This window comes from Garra rufa, chromosome 3, assembly GCF_049309525.1.
Source record: "Garra rufa chromosome 3, GarRuf1.0, whole genome shotgun sequence".
Classification (NCBI taxonomy): domain Eukaryota; kingdom Metazoa; phylum Chordata; class Actinopteri; order Cypriniformes; family Cyprinidae; genus Garra; species Garra rufa.
The window spans coordinates 3,222,784-3,238,511 of NC_133363.1; the positions used below are offsets into that span (position 1 = coordinate 3,222,784).

The 15,728-nt window shown below is 32.4% G+C and overlaps 1 protein-coding gene across 2 annotated transcripts in view; it reads left to right on the top strand.

Annotated features, from left to right (window-relative positions):
• LOC141330822 (multiple PDZ domain protein) overlaps positions 1–15,728 on the top strand; it is a 92,308-nt gene that overhangs the window by 15,022 nt on the left and 61,558 nt on the right. For both annotated transcript variants that reach the window (XM_073835583.1, XM_073835584.1), the window contains exons 7-15: positions 1,188–1,376; positions 3,243–3,345; positions 4,486–4,574; positions 6,226–6,433; positions 10,373–10,459; positions 10,544–10,626; positions 13,341–13,487; positions 13,798–13,965; positions 15,231–15,404. In XM_073835583.1, coding sequence (XP_073691684.1) covers positions 1,188–1,376; positions 3,243–3,345; positions 4,486–4,574; positions 6,226–6,433; positions 10,373–10,459; positions 10,544–10,626; positions 13,341–13,487; positions 13,798–13,965; positions 15,231–15,404 — 1,248 coding nt within the window. The remainder of the gene's footprint in view (positions 1–1,187; positions 1,377–3,242; positions 3,346–4,485; positions 4,575–6,225; positions 6,434–10,372; positions 10,460–10,543; positions 10,627–13,340; positions 13,488–13,797; positions 13,966–15,230; positions 15,405–15,728) is intronic.

Below are 15,728 nucleotides of genomic sequence, written 5' to 3' on the forward strand. Positions count from 1 at the left end.
CTAGACCTGTCAATTTAATTGAGTGCAATTCATTTTGGAAAAATTAACATAGTGCAGGATGACTCACTGCATACTGTAGCCTATGAATGCAGTTATATGCCCCTAAATTTCAAGATATGAGTACAAAAAAATGCCCTCTATGGATTTTTGTCTTATATGTATATTTTATGATGTAGGTTAACAATATCACACAAACAATAGTGCCATTTCTCCTGTATATCTGCAAGATTGCCTATGTGATATTGATTTTATACAACAGTTCAATAAACAATTAGTCAATATTGTGTTTTATTTTAGACTAAATGTGACCCTGGACCACAAAACCAGTCTTAAGTCGCTGGGGTATGTTTGTAGCAATAGCCAAAAATACATAGTATGGGTCAAAATTATTGATTTTTCTTTTATGTCAAAAATCATTAGGAAATTAAGTAAAGATCATGTTACATTAAGATTTTTTTGTAAAATTCCTACTGTAAACCTATCAAAATGTAATTTTTGATTAGTAATATGCATTGTTAAGAACTTAATTTGGACAACTTTAAAGGTAATTTTCTCAGTATTTAGATTTTTTTGCATCCTCAGATTCCAGATTTTCAAACAGATGTATCTCGGCCAAATATTGTTCTATCCTAACAAACTATACATCAATAGAAAGCTTATTTATTGAGCTTTCATATGATGTATATATCTCAGTTTTGTCAAATTTAACCTTATGACTGGTTTTGTGGTCTAGGGTCACAAATATTGTCAATATTGTTTGTTTTGCTCAATTTCGCCAAAGAAATTGAGCCACAGCACCAGAACCTTGAATGTCCATTTATACAATGCTGACTCAAAATGTTTTAAGCCAAAGCTATTTTTGTAATGTCTATTTAACGCTTTTCTCATTTCACACAAAAATGACTTTTGTGATCTTTTGTGGGATAAATTCCCAGCGTGTTTCAAAATTCATGTGCATCTAATTTGCAATTAATTAGATTATTTAATCTGCACATCATCTAATTAACTATATAAACATTTTCAAATGCTTGACAGCCCTAAAAAAACAAAACTGAAGTCAACAATGATTGTCTTATAACTCTGTGAGGGGTCAAGTGATTTCAACACAAATATGAAAACAGTAAAGATTGCCATGCAGTCTGTTTATGAAAAATACAGAAGTTCACATTCTCTCTCATTGGATCTAGGATGGTCGCTTGCGAAGTGGGGATCATGTCCTGCGGATCGGAGATACGGATCTGTTTGGTCTGAGCAGTGAGCAGGTTGCTCAAGTTTTGAAACAATGCGGAAACAGAGTCCGACTTCTCATCAGCCGTGGAATGGCGGATGATGCTCCACCCACTTCTGTCGTCCTGCCAACTCTCACTGAGCAACAGGTACAGCTGCACATGTGCCATACAGCTGCATACATACACATACTGCTGGTTTGAGATTGACTGCATTGACTAATAACCATGCCATTTTAAAGGAACATTTCACCCAAAAATTAATATTTCCTGAAAGTTAACTCACCCTGAGGTCATCCAAGATGTAGACGAGTTTGTTTGTTCATCAGATATGGGGAAATGTGGCACTCCATCACTTGCTCAGCAGTGTATCCTCTAGGGCTATGGAATTAATTAAAAAGCATGAAAGAGAATTTGTGCTGTTCTGTGTATGCGTTCAGAGACGGAACAGAACACGGACAAGTAAAGTGAATGTTTATCTTAAGATGCGCACCTAAACGGTCAAATACATGCAAATATATGTCAAAATGCGGCGTTTGGTGATTATTCGTGTAAACCTTCGTCAGTTATGTCTGAAATTAACGTAAACGGTTGAAAATTAAAATATGTGTGTAACAGTATATTGGATCCGTGCAGCTCTTAAAGCAGTCACAAGTAATATTCCCTCTGCTGTCTTTGTGCTTAATGTTCATCAAACAACAAAAGACAAACACACTCACTGCTCTTGACCAAGGGACTTTTGTTGTTTTTATAAGAAATAAAGCATGTTTAATTCTTGCAGTGAAGATTATGCGGTTTTATTTTACGTTCAATTAATTATATTAACTTTCCAAAAAAAAAACTGTTTCATTTGTATCTTTATCTTTCTATTGTATTGCTATCTTTAAATTAATCAATCATATAGAGTTCCGGACCCACTCATAATCGTGTTAAATAATCGTGAATACAATATTGACCAAAATAATCGTGATTATGATATCCTCTGCTGTGAATGGGTGCCGTCAGAATGAGAGTCCAAAAAGCTGATAAAAACATCACAATAATCCACACCACTCTAAGCCATTAAAACCACTGCATCAAGCTAAAATACAAGTCCATAATCCATAATAACACTTCCTCCAGTGAAAAAGTCTGTCTCCTGTTACCTCTTACATCAAAATTCACACACATATTTGTTTAGAGCTGTTTTGGCTTGTAAACAGTGCTTGATCTGTGCAGATTTCTCTCCTGATTCAGACCAGACCACTTGTACAGCATTTTCAGCAAATTTCATTTTTGATGAACTATTTATATATATATATATATATATATATATATATATGTGTGTGTGTGTGTGTGTGTGTGTGTGTGTGTGTGTGTGTGTGTGTGTGTGTATAATTGATCAGTGGACGTTTCAAGTATGCAGTTGATTTTTGTGTCCTAGTATACTGAATAAAACTTGAAACTCTTAATTTTTAAAGGTACATATAAATTTGCTTTCATCACAGTAGCAAAATTAAGTAAATATAAGAGTGAATTTCCATTCATTTCTCGACTGCAGTTTGAATGAATTTTTGCCAAGTCTTCCTATGCACTTAGTTCTAAAATGGCAATTTATTAGGAAAGTAGCAGGTGTTTCTTAATATCACCTTTCTCAAGTAAGATGAAATGTTTTCTCGAGAACATTGTTTTAATTGCTTATCATTGTATTAAGTCCTCAATATCACTTTTCATTCTGTTAGTCTTTTCTCTGTAACTCACAAAAGCCTGAGGCCAGTGCAACAAACCCATTAAGTCAGTAATAATAATTACATGGGAATGTTTTCTTACCCTAATGAGTTTGTTGCAACTGGCTGCTGATCTTTAATGACATTATCCTGCAGGAAAGCAACAGCACAAACATGAGAATTAGCAAAAAATATGACCAATTATGTTACTCTTGAGTGTGTGTTTGTTTGTAAATAAAAATGAAGACTTTCACAGATAGCTTTCTTTCTTTCTCGTTTTGTTCTCACTCATGTTTGTGTCTGTTGGCAGGGTTTTGAGGAAGATGAAGAAGGTGCTTTCGATGTGAGCCTGACGAAGAACGCTCAAGGTTTAGGCATCACTATTGCAGGATATGTGGGGGACAAAACAGCAGGTGAGCTGTAAATCATACAACGAATTATATTAATAAACAGAACTGATGAACTGGAAAATGAACAAAGAATGATTATTGTATTTCTTTTAATTAATGGTGTTTCCGAAGGCAAGCATCTGTATAATTATTGCTCCTGCCCGATCTTAAGTCTTAAACTTCCGCATTTAATGTTTGTGCTGGACATGATTCACACCTCAAATGTGGCTTGTTGAATATTCATTTAGTTTTAAGATTTGCTGTAGTCACAAAACCTGTCTGTGTTGTATAAATAAAGTTAGCTTTTTTAGTGTATAGTCTCTTGTGAAAAAGAGTACTTATAACAGAACAAAATAAGTTTTTAACTGGACAAGACAAACTTTAGGATGGCTTGGGAAAGCCTAGCCAGAAAGCTTGATGCAGTTTTAAAAGCTTAAAGTTTGAAACTGTTTTAAAGTTGCTAACATGTTAAATATAAATAATATATGTGACCCTGGATTACAAAACCAGTCATAAGGGTACATTTATACATCATCTGAAAGCTGAATACAAAAAACTTAAAACTACAAAAATACAACTATTTGATTATCTGAAATCAGAGGGTGCAATAAAATCTAAATATTGAGAAAATTGTCTTTAAAGTTGTCCAAATGAAGTTTGGCAATGCATATTACTAATTCAAAATTAAGTTGGGATACATTTACGGTATGGAAATTTACAAGATTTTTTCGTGGAACATGACCTTTGCTTAATCTCCTAATGATTTTTGGCATAAAAGAAAATTGATCATTTTGACCTATACAATGTACCTATACAAATATACCCATGACTGGTTTTGTGGTCCTGGGTCACATATAATACAAGTAATTTTAATATTAATAAAAATATACTTTAACGAGCTGGAGTATTCAATTCAGTGTAAGTTGTGATAATTGGTGTTTCGGAGCAGGAAACTGCTCTATTAAACAGAGAGTTTTTTTTTTATGTCAAGCCGTAATGCACAGGAAATTCTAACCTGTTTCCATTCCTGACAGACATGGGTTTGTTGTTTACTGTTTCTCTTTCTCACTCTGGGCCAATTTCATCTCGGAAGCGGATTCTCATTCTAGCCTGCTTCATTTTAGTCAGCGTTTAACCTTTGCTGACTGTAATTTCCTGTTGCAGAGCCCTCTGGGATATTCGTGAAGAGCATTTCAAGGGACAGCGCGGTGGAGCAAGACGGTCGAATTCATGTTGGGGATCAGATCATAGCTGTGAGTTATTTCACAAAGAACGTGTCAGACGAAACTCCTGTTTATGCATGTTTGGTGCTGCAGTGCTGATCAAAATCAAAAGATGTGTATGCTGACAGGTGAAGGTGTTTCTGTTATTGTGCTTGTGTAAATATATGTTATTATGGGTCTGCAAAATAACAGTATAAGAAGAGAATTAAGCATATTGGTAAAGTTAGATATCACAAAGTGTTTTTTCCTCTGAATTTCAACAAAAAAAAAGACAATGTGATCTCTACTGATTTCAGTCTAACTGATGGTTTCCACATCAATTTACTAATCATTTGCATAAAGTTAAACTTTTCTCAGACATTTTAGTGACATATCAATTGACTATTGAAAATTAAAAAAATTACTTTGCCTTTTTATTTTTCATTCTGGATTTATTTTAAAATACACACGATTACAAAAATAACACTACTTAAATTTAGAACCATATGACATTCTTCTAATTTGTCCCTAGATTTTTTAATATTCACAAGACAAGAATAACTCAAAAGAAAACCTTTTACCTTTTGTAATACTGATCACACAATGTACTTTAAAACAAAAAGAACACAAAACAGGAAACATATAACAACAATAGAAACTGTACAGCTTTCAAATAGAGGAGGCGCGCAAACATGTCTGCAGTGTGGAAGCATTTAAAACGGTCTGAGAAAGACGCAAAAAACACTGACTGTTTAGAAGCGCATCGCATGTCTTCCATGAGAAGGGAATTCGCGAAAAGGTCTTAAACCATTAGTAAATAAACTACAGAACGTTATGTTGTCTAATACACACGCAAAATGTATTCTGACAGCGCTGCACCAGCTCCTTAGCCAGGGTTCAAAGTCCAAAGCGTGAGGAAAAAATGCTTAATGAGAATCATTCATAAATCTGCTGCTGTCAGCAAAAAGTAGTACTGAGGTCTTCTTGCGGGTTTCCACCAAAATAAAAGTCAACGTTCGCAAATGTTAGTATTGTAATTTTACTGTTGTTCTGTAAAATAAAATAAAGTAAGACAAAAATAATGATAACAATCATTACAACAGCTCTATCAATACATTTATTATAACATTCTCCTTTGCTCAGCAAGGCTGCATTTATTTGTATATTAAAAACACATGCCTGATTCAAGAAGGGGGTCTTAAAAATGGCCAAAGAATATTATTTTACTAACTTATTCCTTTTAAGTTATATTGTGCTTTGTTGGTAGGCTATAATGTCTATTAGGAATGTTAAAAATGTTCAGTGTTGGGTAAATATTTTTAAATAGTTTTGTAATTGTTTTTTTTAAAGCAACACAAAACTGTAAAAAGCACATTTTGGCTATTTAATTTATGCAATGGTGAAAAAAAATTGGCAAAATACATAACGGAAAAAACACAAAAAAACGTGTTCAGTAATCGGCCTTCGGCCCAGTGTTTAATTTTGTTTGGCTTCGGCCAAGAATTTTCATTTCGGTGCATCCCTAATATTTTTGCCGTTATTTTTCAATTCTTGGTCATTGAAAATTAATAACATCTTTTCCTTTTGTTCCCCCATGAATATATTGATCTGAGTGACTTGGATGGTCAAGGATCATATATGACCTTAGAATGAGAATGAAGTGTGTATTGAAGGCTAAACTCGAATGTGTTTGTGTGTGCAGGTAGACGGTGTGAATATCCAGGGTTACACTAACCAGCAGGCTGTGGAGGTTCTGCGACACACGGGTCAGACCGTGAACCTGAAGCTCGTCCGACGTGGCTTTAAACCAGAGGACGCGTGCCCGTCAATCATACCTGTCGCCATGGAGACCACACCCGCCCTCAGCGCATCACGAAACTCAGCAATGGAGCGAACAGACGTCAAGCACGGTAACAAACACACTATAATCTGACTGTTAACCTGCTGAATAAGAATAAAGTTGCCTACAACAGTCACCAATGTTGGGAGTAATGCATTACAAGTAACGAAAGTTACTTAATCAAATAAGTTTTTTTTTTTAAGAAACTAGTAAAGTAATGCATTACTCAATTCAACTATACTAATAAGGCAAAATTATTTTAGATGAACTAACATTTGTGCTTCATATTTTTGTTGCTGAAGACTGTTGAACTCCTGTGTTCTAATCAGGGCTCTGAACCGGTTCAAGGAACGAAAACGAAAAACGAAAACAAATCACATTGAACAGGAACAAAAACAAAAACGAAAACAAAATCAATTTTAATCGTTCTGAACAGAAACGGAAACAGAAATTCCAAATTAACCGGTTAATAACGGTATTTTTATCGTTCTCTTTATTATATCAATTTGGCAGGCCAAAAACATGAATTCAAATTGTGTGCGCAAATGCGACGGTGACGCATACAATGCGAAATGCCCGCGAAGCAGACGTCATAAGCAGAGCCCTTTCTGATGCGACGAGCTTAAGGTTACCAAGCACCTGGCTGTTTCATGTGCAAAAATTTTTTTGTAAGAACTGGGCAAGCATTGCTACCACTAAGCCAGATTTGCACAAACTTGCTATGAATGTAATTGCGCTACCTGTAACGCAAGTAAGTCTTGAGCGTGCATTTTCATGCCTGAAGTACATTCTTTCCCCTCTGAATTCGTCAATGAATGCACAGGTCCTAGGGAACATTCTCTTTGTACGATTAAACAAAAAGTATGGACTTTAAGTAGGCCATAGAATGACTGCATTTATTTATTTATTTATTTTTTATAAAATATTAATTTTGCTGAAGCCTATCCAGTCCTAGAGGACATTATCTTTGTTTGTATGTTTAAACCCAAAGTATATGGACCTTAAGTAGGCTATAGATTGACTTTTTTTTATTTTTTTTTATTTTGCTGAAGCCCATCCAGTTTTTTCCAGAAGCCTATTTGGTATATTATAATTTAAGTTGTTGATCTGTTGTGTTAAATGTTAAAACAAATCTGTTGTTGTTTTATAATGTTACAATGCATTACGTTTTCTTTTACTTTTATGCATTAAATGTAAAATCATAACTATCTGGAGTTCTGTTTTGAGTGAAAATAGTCTATAATAGGCTATTATGCATATTAGGTAAGGAATAAGTCAACAGGTTTTTATCGCAGATTAAGCCGTGTGGTCAGGATGTTAAGCGGATGGTCTTGAAGGGGCTTATTTCGCTATAGTATTATCAAACAAGAAAATTGTTTTTAAAAAATCTATCTATCGTGTTTATTAACCGGTATTTTTTCTAGAAAACCGTTTTCAGAACGCAAGAACAGAAACGTTATAATATCGATTCTGCTCGGAGTGAACCGAAGTGGATTTTTTTTGTTATTAAGCCCTGGTTCTAATATACAGACACAAATGTATTTTTCCTTCAGCTTCAGCTAAATTCACTCATTTTGCCTTCCAAAAATAGCTTTTTATAATAAAAACAAACAAGAAAGCTTTGCCTAGATTTAAAATATAATGCAAATTAATGCAACTGTAACGTAATGCATTACTTTACAGTAACTAAGTAACGTAATTAGTTATTTTTTTAAAGAAAAACGCAATATTGTAATGCATTACTTGTAAAAGTATCTTTCCCCAACACTTTCAGTCAGTTTAAACACTTGTTTAACACTCACCGACATTGACTTGTCCATTTTAAGTAGCTAATAGTAAACTGCCATATGGCCTAGTTCGATTATTGAACTGCAAAATCTGCAATTTAATTGAATAAATATATAATCTGCATGAGCTGTGTCCTTCAGTGTGAATCAGAGCAGCCTTGAAAATTGTTGCCAACTACACACACAAACTTCAAATTCTGAGCTGAGCTCAATGCACATTAAGGAATGTGAAAACTTAACCTAGACTTTACTGACTTAATGTTTTGTACATATTTATTTCAAAGACGTTTGTTTTTTGCTGGTCTCCATATTGATGTCATTAATTAATATCTTTAATGCAATATACTATTTCTAACAGCCATAAAACATACAGGTATAATCAGCCAAAAATCCTAACTTATTTAGATTAAAAAAACAAAACATTTTAATAAGAATAATATGATCTGAATTACACAAAAGGTCCTACATTTTTTAAACTTAGTCAGTGAAACCATTGTTATTTAAGTAATATTTCATAGTATTTTTATATTTTCACTTTTCATTTTTTAATGTAATTTAATAATGAAACATTTTATTGTGACTTTTTTTAAATTGCTTTTGTAATTTGTAATTTTTTTCTATTTAGCTTTATTTATTTTTGATGTTCTTTTTAGTATTAAATTAATTTCAGTTGCAAAGGCAGCTTTTTTCATATAATATTTTATTTTATTTTAGCTTCATTTCAATTTTGAATGTTTTTTTAAGTTTTAGTTAACAATAGTAACACTTGCTGAAATATTAGACAATAAAACTTAACAATAAAACGACATTTTACATGGTCCGTTATCAACCTGGAACTAGTTAAAAACCATTATTTTGCATTCATTTTTGTGTAACTATGTGTAATAATATCTTTGACAATTAAAAGAGAGATCTGTTATTGATTCCCCTAGTAAAAAAAAATAATACATTTAAAATGCATTTATTTTACATATTTTAAGTATAGTTCAAGTCTGTTAACATATTTACTGACATATCACTCAAGACTTACTGATATAAAAATTGTAATTAAACTTTATTTGGAGTACTACTCATGCACAATGCACATTTCTTAATATTAAGCCTAAAATATGTTTTAATTCCAGTATTATGAGGATTGTACGATCTTTAAATAATATTGTTCATGATGTCAGTCTTTAAATGCACTAAAGATATACTGAAGTATATTTGATTGTGCTAAAGTGGAACTATTGCAAGTATACTTTAGGTACACTTTAAATATTTTACATTTAAAGACCGACATTACAAACAATATTATTTAAAGATCGTACAATCCCCATCAATAGTGGCATTAAAACATATTTTAGGCTTAATATTAGTCTGATTTAAAATGCATTTATTTTTATACAAGGTATAGTTCAAGTCTAGTACATATTTACTGACATATCACTTACTGATATAAAAATTATTATTAAACTTTATTTGGAGCACTATTTGTGCACAATGCACATTTCTTAGTATTAAGCCTAAAATATGTTTTAATTCCAGTATTGATGAGGATTGTGTGATCTTTAAATTGTATTGTTTGTAATTTCTGCCTTTAAATGCCAAATATTTCAAGTGTACTAAAGTGTACTTGCAATCAAATATACTTCAGTATATCTTTAGCTGGACTTCAGCACTATTTCCACACAATTAAAGTGCATTAAGTACAAATTTACCTATTTAGTATCCTAAAAGTACAATTGCAGGGCATTTTTATAAAGTGCATAATATGTGAATGTATTTGTAGTATTCTTAGCATGAAATAAATGTATTTTAAATACTTTTTAGTATTTTTATTTTTCACTAGGGTAATCGCTTTGGAAATGCAAGGTCAAGCTGAACACACTACTTTGTGGGATATGATCCTTACAGTGTTGTTCGCTGGAAGTTTTTTGCAAATCCAGGGGTGTTTTTTGAATCTTTTCCTAGTAAATACTCAAAAATGGAGAACATACTTAAAGATATTACAACTGAAATGTAAATCCAGAGCTGATATCTAACTTTAACCCAATAAGAGAGACAGTGAGAAAGTTTGGTAGATCCTTTGTGTGTGTCAGTCCCACAACCGCCGCACCATATTTAGAGTCAAAATCCTCACTCATCCTTTCATCACAGTCCCATAAAGCCTGTTATTATATGAAGAGAGCTCAGACCCGCAGACTCGCACATCACTGATGCCCCTGTGTTTTCATGTCTAGATGAGAGAGTGTTTCTCACTCCAGAGGAAAACGCCAAACCTCAGTCTGTCACCGTTTCGCCAATCAGAGCTCCAGAAAGACGCGACGGTGAGAGACGTTTGTCATTTCGCCACTGATATCAGAGAATCGACTCGCAGAGATCGGCGGGTAATGCTGTCATGTCTCTTTCAGGTCCTGTGAAGCTGAGCTCTGAGGAGGAACACACACTAATGCAGAAGTGGCAAAATGAGCTCGGTGTCTGCGGTGAAGTCATTGTGAGTAACTCTTCAATGCTTCATCTTTGCACACTTTTTCACCAAGTACACTGTAAAAAAATATTTTTCAAAGTTTTAGGTAAAACAAAGATTAGTGGAGTATGCTTTACAAGAAAATACTAATGCAAAGTACTACTACTAAAATTTCATGTTTGATTCAATGTGTCATTTGCAGTTTCTTTGTTATTATTTTGGAATTTTACTAGCAATTTTTTTCTGAGTGAAAATTATTCTAAAATAAATTTGAAAAAGTATTTTCTTGTAAAACATGCAAAAAAAATGCTTTTCTATCTTAGATTTTTTGTCTGGTTTCCAGCCAAAATATCTAAAAATTCTTAAATTAAGAAGGTTTTTCTAGACAAGTAAAAAAAAAAATCTTGTTTTCAGAAAAAACAAGTCAAAATTAAGTAAGTTTTTGCTTAGAACAAGCAAAATAATCTGCCAATGGGGTAAGAAAAAGAAAATCTTATTTCAAACAGAAAACAAGATTATTTTTCTTACCCCATTGGCAGATTATTTTGCTCGTTTCAAGCAAAAATGCACTTAATCTTGACTTTTTTTTTCTGAAAACAAGGCAATAATTTTTACTCATCTAGAAAATCCTTCTTGATTTAAGACCTTTTAGATATTTTGGCTGGAAACAAGACTTTTTTTATTTTTATTTTGCAGTGTAGTACTGCTTTGTTACAAGTAACAATTATTTTTCCAAATTGTAAATAAAACAAAAATATGGTGTACATTTAAAAGAAAATACTATTTAAAAATATTTTATATTTAAAATATTTTAATATTTAAATATTAAAAAAAAAAACATTTACTGTTCCGTTTTTTAAGTGATTTAAAAGAAAGAAAAATAATGACTTTGTACTTTTTATTTCATCTTTGCAATTACTTTTTCATAATGAATGTTGTTGGGCTTGTCCCCTATACAGAGTTATTAACCAATTGCATTTTTCACTATTTTTAATTAATGTGGTATTTAAGTACAATTTGTCATTCATTTGCTCTCTCCAATTTTGCCATCAAGTCAAACGGAAACAAATGAGTTTTCCAAAATTTCAAACAGAAGATTATTTTTCTTACCCCATTGGCAGATTATTTTGCTTGTTTCAAGCAGTAACGCACTTCATGTTGACTTGTTTTTTCTTATAACAAGACAATCATTACCTGTCTAGAAAATCGTTCTTGATTTAAGAATTTGTAGATAATTTGGCTCAGTAAGAAAAGCCTTTTTTAATGCATTTGTATTGGAACTTGTATGCCATGTATTTAAATATATTTCTAATTACACAGTAGTAGTGACGACGTATTTTAACTTTAAATGTAATATTGACAAAGTATGTTAAGAAATAGTCATGAAAGTCTTTTACTTTAAGCCACTTAAGTGGTCTTTTATTACATCAGTATTGTATTATCTACGAGTACAGTTTTTTAAAATATATTTTTAAGATTTGAAGATACAAGTGCACATTCACTGCAATTAAGTTTACTTCTTTCTCATGGCTGTATTCATAGAGAATACAAAAGAGAACTGCAAAACAATTTATTTTTCAGTCAGGTCATAAAAGTAAATTTATTATTGATCTGCAAAGATTGTATTATTCGTCCTTAGATTTTTTTGTCGTGTTTCCAGCCGAAATATCTAAAAAAAAATTCTTAAATCAAGAACGATTTTCTAGACGAGTAAAATTAAGTGCATTTTTGCTTGAAACAAGCAAAATAATCTAGCAATTGGGTAAGAAAAATAATCTTGTTTTCTGTTTGAAATAAGATTTTTTTTTTGCTTACCCCATGGCAGATTATTCAGCTTGTTCTAAGCAAAAACTCACTTCATTTTGACTTGTTTTTTTTCTGAAAACAAGAAAATAATTTTTACTTGTCTAGAAAATCCTTTTTGATTTAAGAGTTTCTAGATATTTTGGCCAGAAACTAGACAAAAAAATCTAAGAAAAGCATTTTTTGCAGTGTTACGGCTGACCTTGTTAAAAGAAAATCACTGAAATACTTTATTTTCAATGTCAAAGCAAAATGTATCCGCTTACTTTCCTAATACATTTTCCTAGTTTATTGTGTGTATTTTCAGTGTACAATATGCCAAAGAAAAAGTATATTTGTTGAAATATTTTTTGTATCATAATCTGATTACTACTGCACTGCAAAAAATGCTTTTCATACTTAGATTTTTTTGTCTTGTTTCCAGCCAAAATATCTAAAAATTCTTAAATCAAGAAGGATTTTCTAGACGAGTAAAAATTATTGTCTTGTTTTTAGAAAAAATAAGTCAAAATTAAGTGAGTTTTTGCATAAAACAAGCAAAATAATCTGCCAATGGGGTAAGAAAAATAATCTTGTTTTCTGTTTGAAATAAGATTTTTTTTTCTTACCCCATTGGCAGCTTATTTTGCTCGTTCTAACCAAAAAATCACTTAATTTTGGTTTGTTTTTCTGAAAACAAGAAAATAATTTTTACTCATCTAGAAAATCCTTCTTGGTTTAAGAATTTTCAGATATTTTGGCTGGAAACAAGACAAAAAATCTAAGAAAGAAAAGCATTTTTTGCAGTGTGCGGACTGATTATTAGTACTAACAACAACGTTTTTTGTATATATGGAGTGAACAGACTTAATTTGTTTGACACGTTTCATGCTACAGCAAGAGAAATAAGAAACGTTTAAAGTTTGTGATATTGTGATTCTGTGTTAATGTGTGTTCAGGTGGCTCAGGTTGAGAAGTTCAGTGAGAACAGCGGTTTGGGGATCAGTCTGGACATGTGTGCCGGCCATCACATCCTCCGCTCAGTGCTTCCTGAGGGACCTGTCGGACGATCGGGAAAAATCTGTAGTGGAGACGAACTGCTAGAGGTAAAACAAATCCATCGGAAGCAACTCATCACCAATTTGCATAAAAAAAGTGGTCCAAAAAGAAATCTCTTCTGCCAATCGAGGCTGGATTTATTTGATCAAAAGTAGAGTAGAAACAGTAATAGCATGGAATAATATTATAGCTTAAAATCAAGTTTTCTATGTGCATATATGTTTTCAGCATCATGAATCCAGTCTTCAGTGTCACGTGATGCTTCAGAAAGCATATGCTGATTTGCCACTCAAAAACATTTCTGATTATTATGTTTTTATTATTTTTATGTTTATAAGTTTGCGTGTGTTTGTTCAGGTGAATGGCATTCCCCTCAGAGGAGAGACTCATAAAGAGGTTGTTGACATTCTCAAAGAACTGCCTGTTTCTGTGACCATGGTCTGCTGTAGACCCGCCCCTCTAATGACTGACAGCCATACTGACCAATCACAGCTAGAGGATGTGGCCACCAATTCCCTAGTTCAGGTACATTACATTGTTTACTAAATATCAAATCCTGTTCAGATTTAATATGCACGATTAAATATGTAAAGGTTAATGTACAGTCAGTCTTTTATTAATATGAATTCATCTATACCAATGGAATTACAATTGTATAACTGCTAAAAATGTATTTTTTTAATACGATAAATTATAATATTATGTTATCATATAGTTATCAATAGACCATAAAGTATTTATAAAAAATAATAAATAACATGAATAATCAATTATTTAATTAAATAATTTATAAAATAAATAATTTATGATAAATATAAATTAACATTCGTTTAAGCGGAGACACTGCACTTTTTTCATGCACCTGTCAAGTTTGACATTTGGGGCTTTTTTAAAGTGTTTTTCAGACTAGTGGAAAGAAAACATCTAAAATACACTGTTAAGTGTTTCTTTTATAGCGCTTTATTTATTTGTGTCAAAAGATTTCAATTACAATACATAGTTTTTAAAAGCCGTTTTCACAAATTAGTTTTTTCTCCTACACTGAGCCATAAAACTCCACTTTAGTAAAACTTTAAAATTATTTTTTTTTTATTCCTGTCTATATCCTGAAGGTTTTTATAGAGGGATTTGTTCATATATTATTTGCTTGATTTTATACATTTTATTTCCCCCAAAAATTTACAAAAATACAGTGTTTTCTCTCTGTTCTAAGTCTTTTCTGAATTATTATATCAAACCTAACATTTTAGAAAACTTGTAATACAAAAAATATTTGCAATTATCAATGTAACCACTGGGTAAGTAGGTGATAACTATTCGTTAATTTTTTTTACCCTATTCACCAGTGCCTCGCCTTAAGAAACTAATGGAGGAAGGACAATTAATTTCCCAAAATGCACAAATGTTGCCATGAATTGTTGTTAATTAAATCAGATGTCATTTGTTAAATCAAAACTCACTTAATAGTAAACTAAATCTGTTTTATAATCATTCTTTTGCATTCTTGTTTTCCATGAGTGTGTTAAACGAGCCTGAGTAGTTCAATCAGACTTTCCTTTGTTGGGATTATATCAGATTATGGTGCACATTATAATCTCTGAACACATCGAGTGGCTCTCAGAAGACAGACCTTCAGGCCCAAATGCACGACATGGTTTAGCTATCAATAAAAGATGTAGGTTTTGCATTCAACCTGTTACATGCGTTAAATTAAGGCAAATGTTTATGCTTCTAAACAATTATTAGGGATTTTATTCGAATAAAAGGTTGTGTTCGTCCTGTTTGTGTAGGTGCCAGGTGAGTTTGAGGGTTTCCTGGTCTGTGGCGAATCAGAGGACAGCCTGAAAGATCATGTGACAGAGGAGCCCACCGGAACGCCGTTAGCGATGTGGGAAACGGAGATTCAGGACATCGAACTAGAGAAAGGAGAGAGCGGACTGGGTTTCAGCATTCTGGATTATCAGGTGAGAGAGAGTGGGAGGATCTTCCTAAATTTAGACCATCACATGAGAATGGGAGGAGCACTTGATTTATTTATTTTTCACACATCAAATACAAAGCATTAACTCATGAGTTTGAGATTTAATTGCAAGTCTTTTTTGTTGATTGAAAGAACTGGCTTATGAAATACATCTGTTTGTGAGTCAGACTACGCTGGCTGTGCTTTAGGTTGGTTGTTGTGTGCAAAAATATAATGCAGGATAGGATGATGCATTATTAACATGTTATGTGTTTATTGCCTGTGTATTATACTGTGGCAGCCATTCTCTTATGAAAAAGCAGTATAA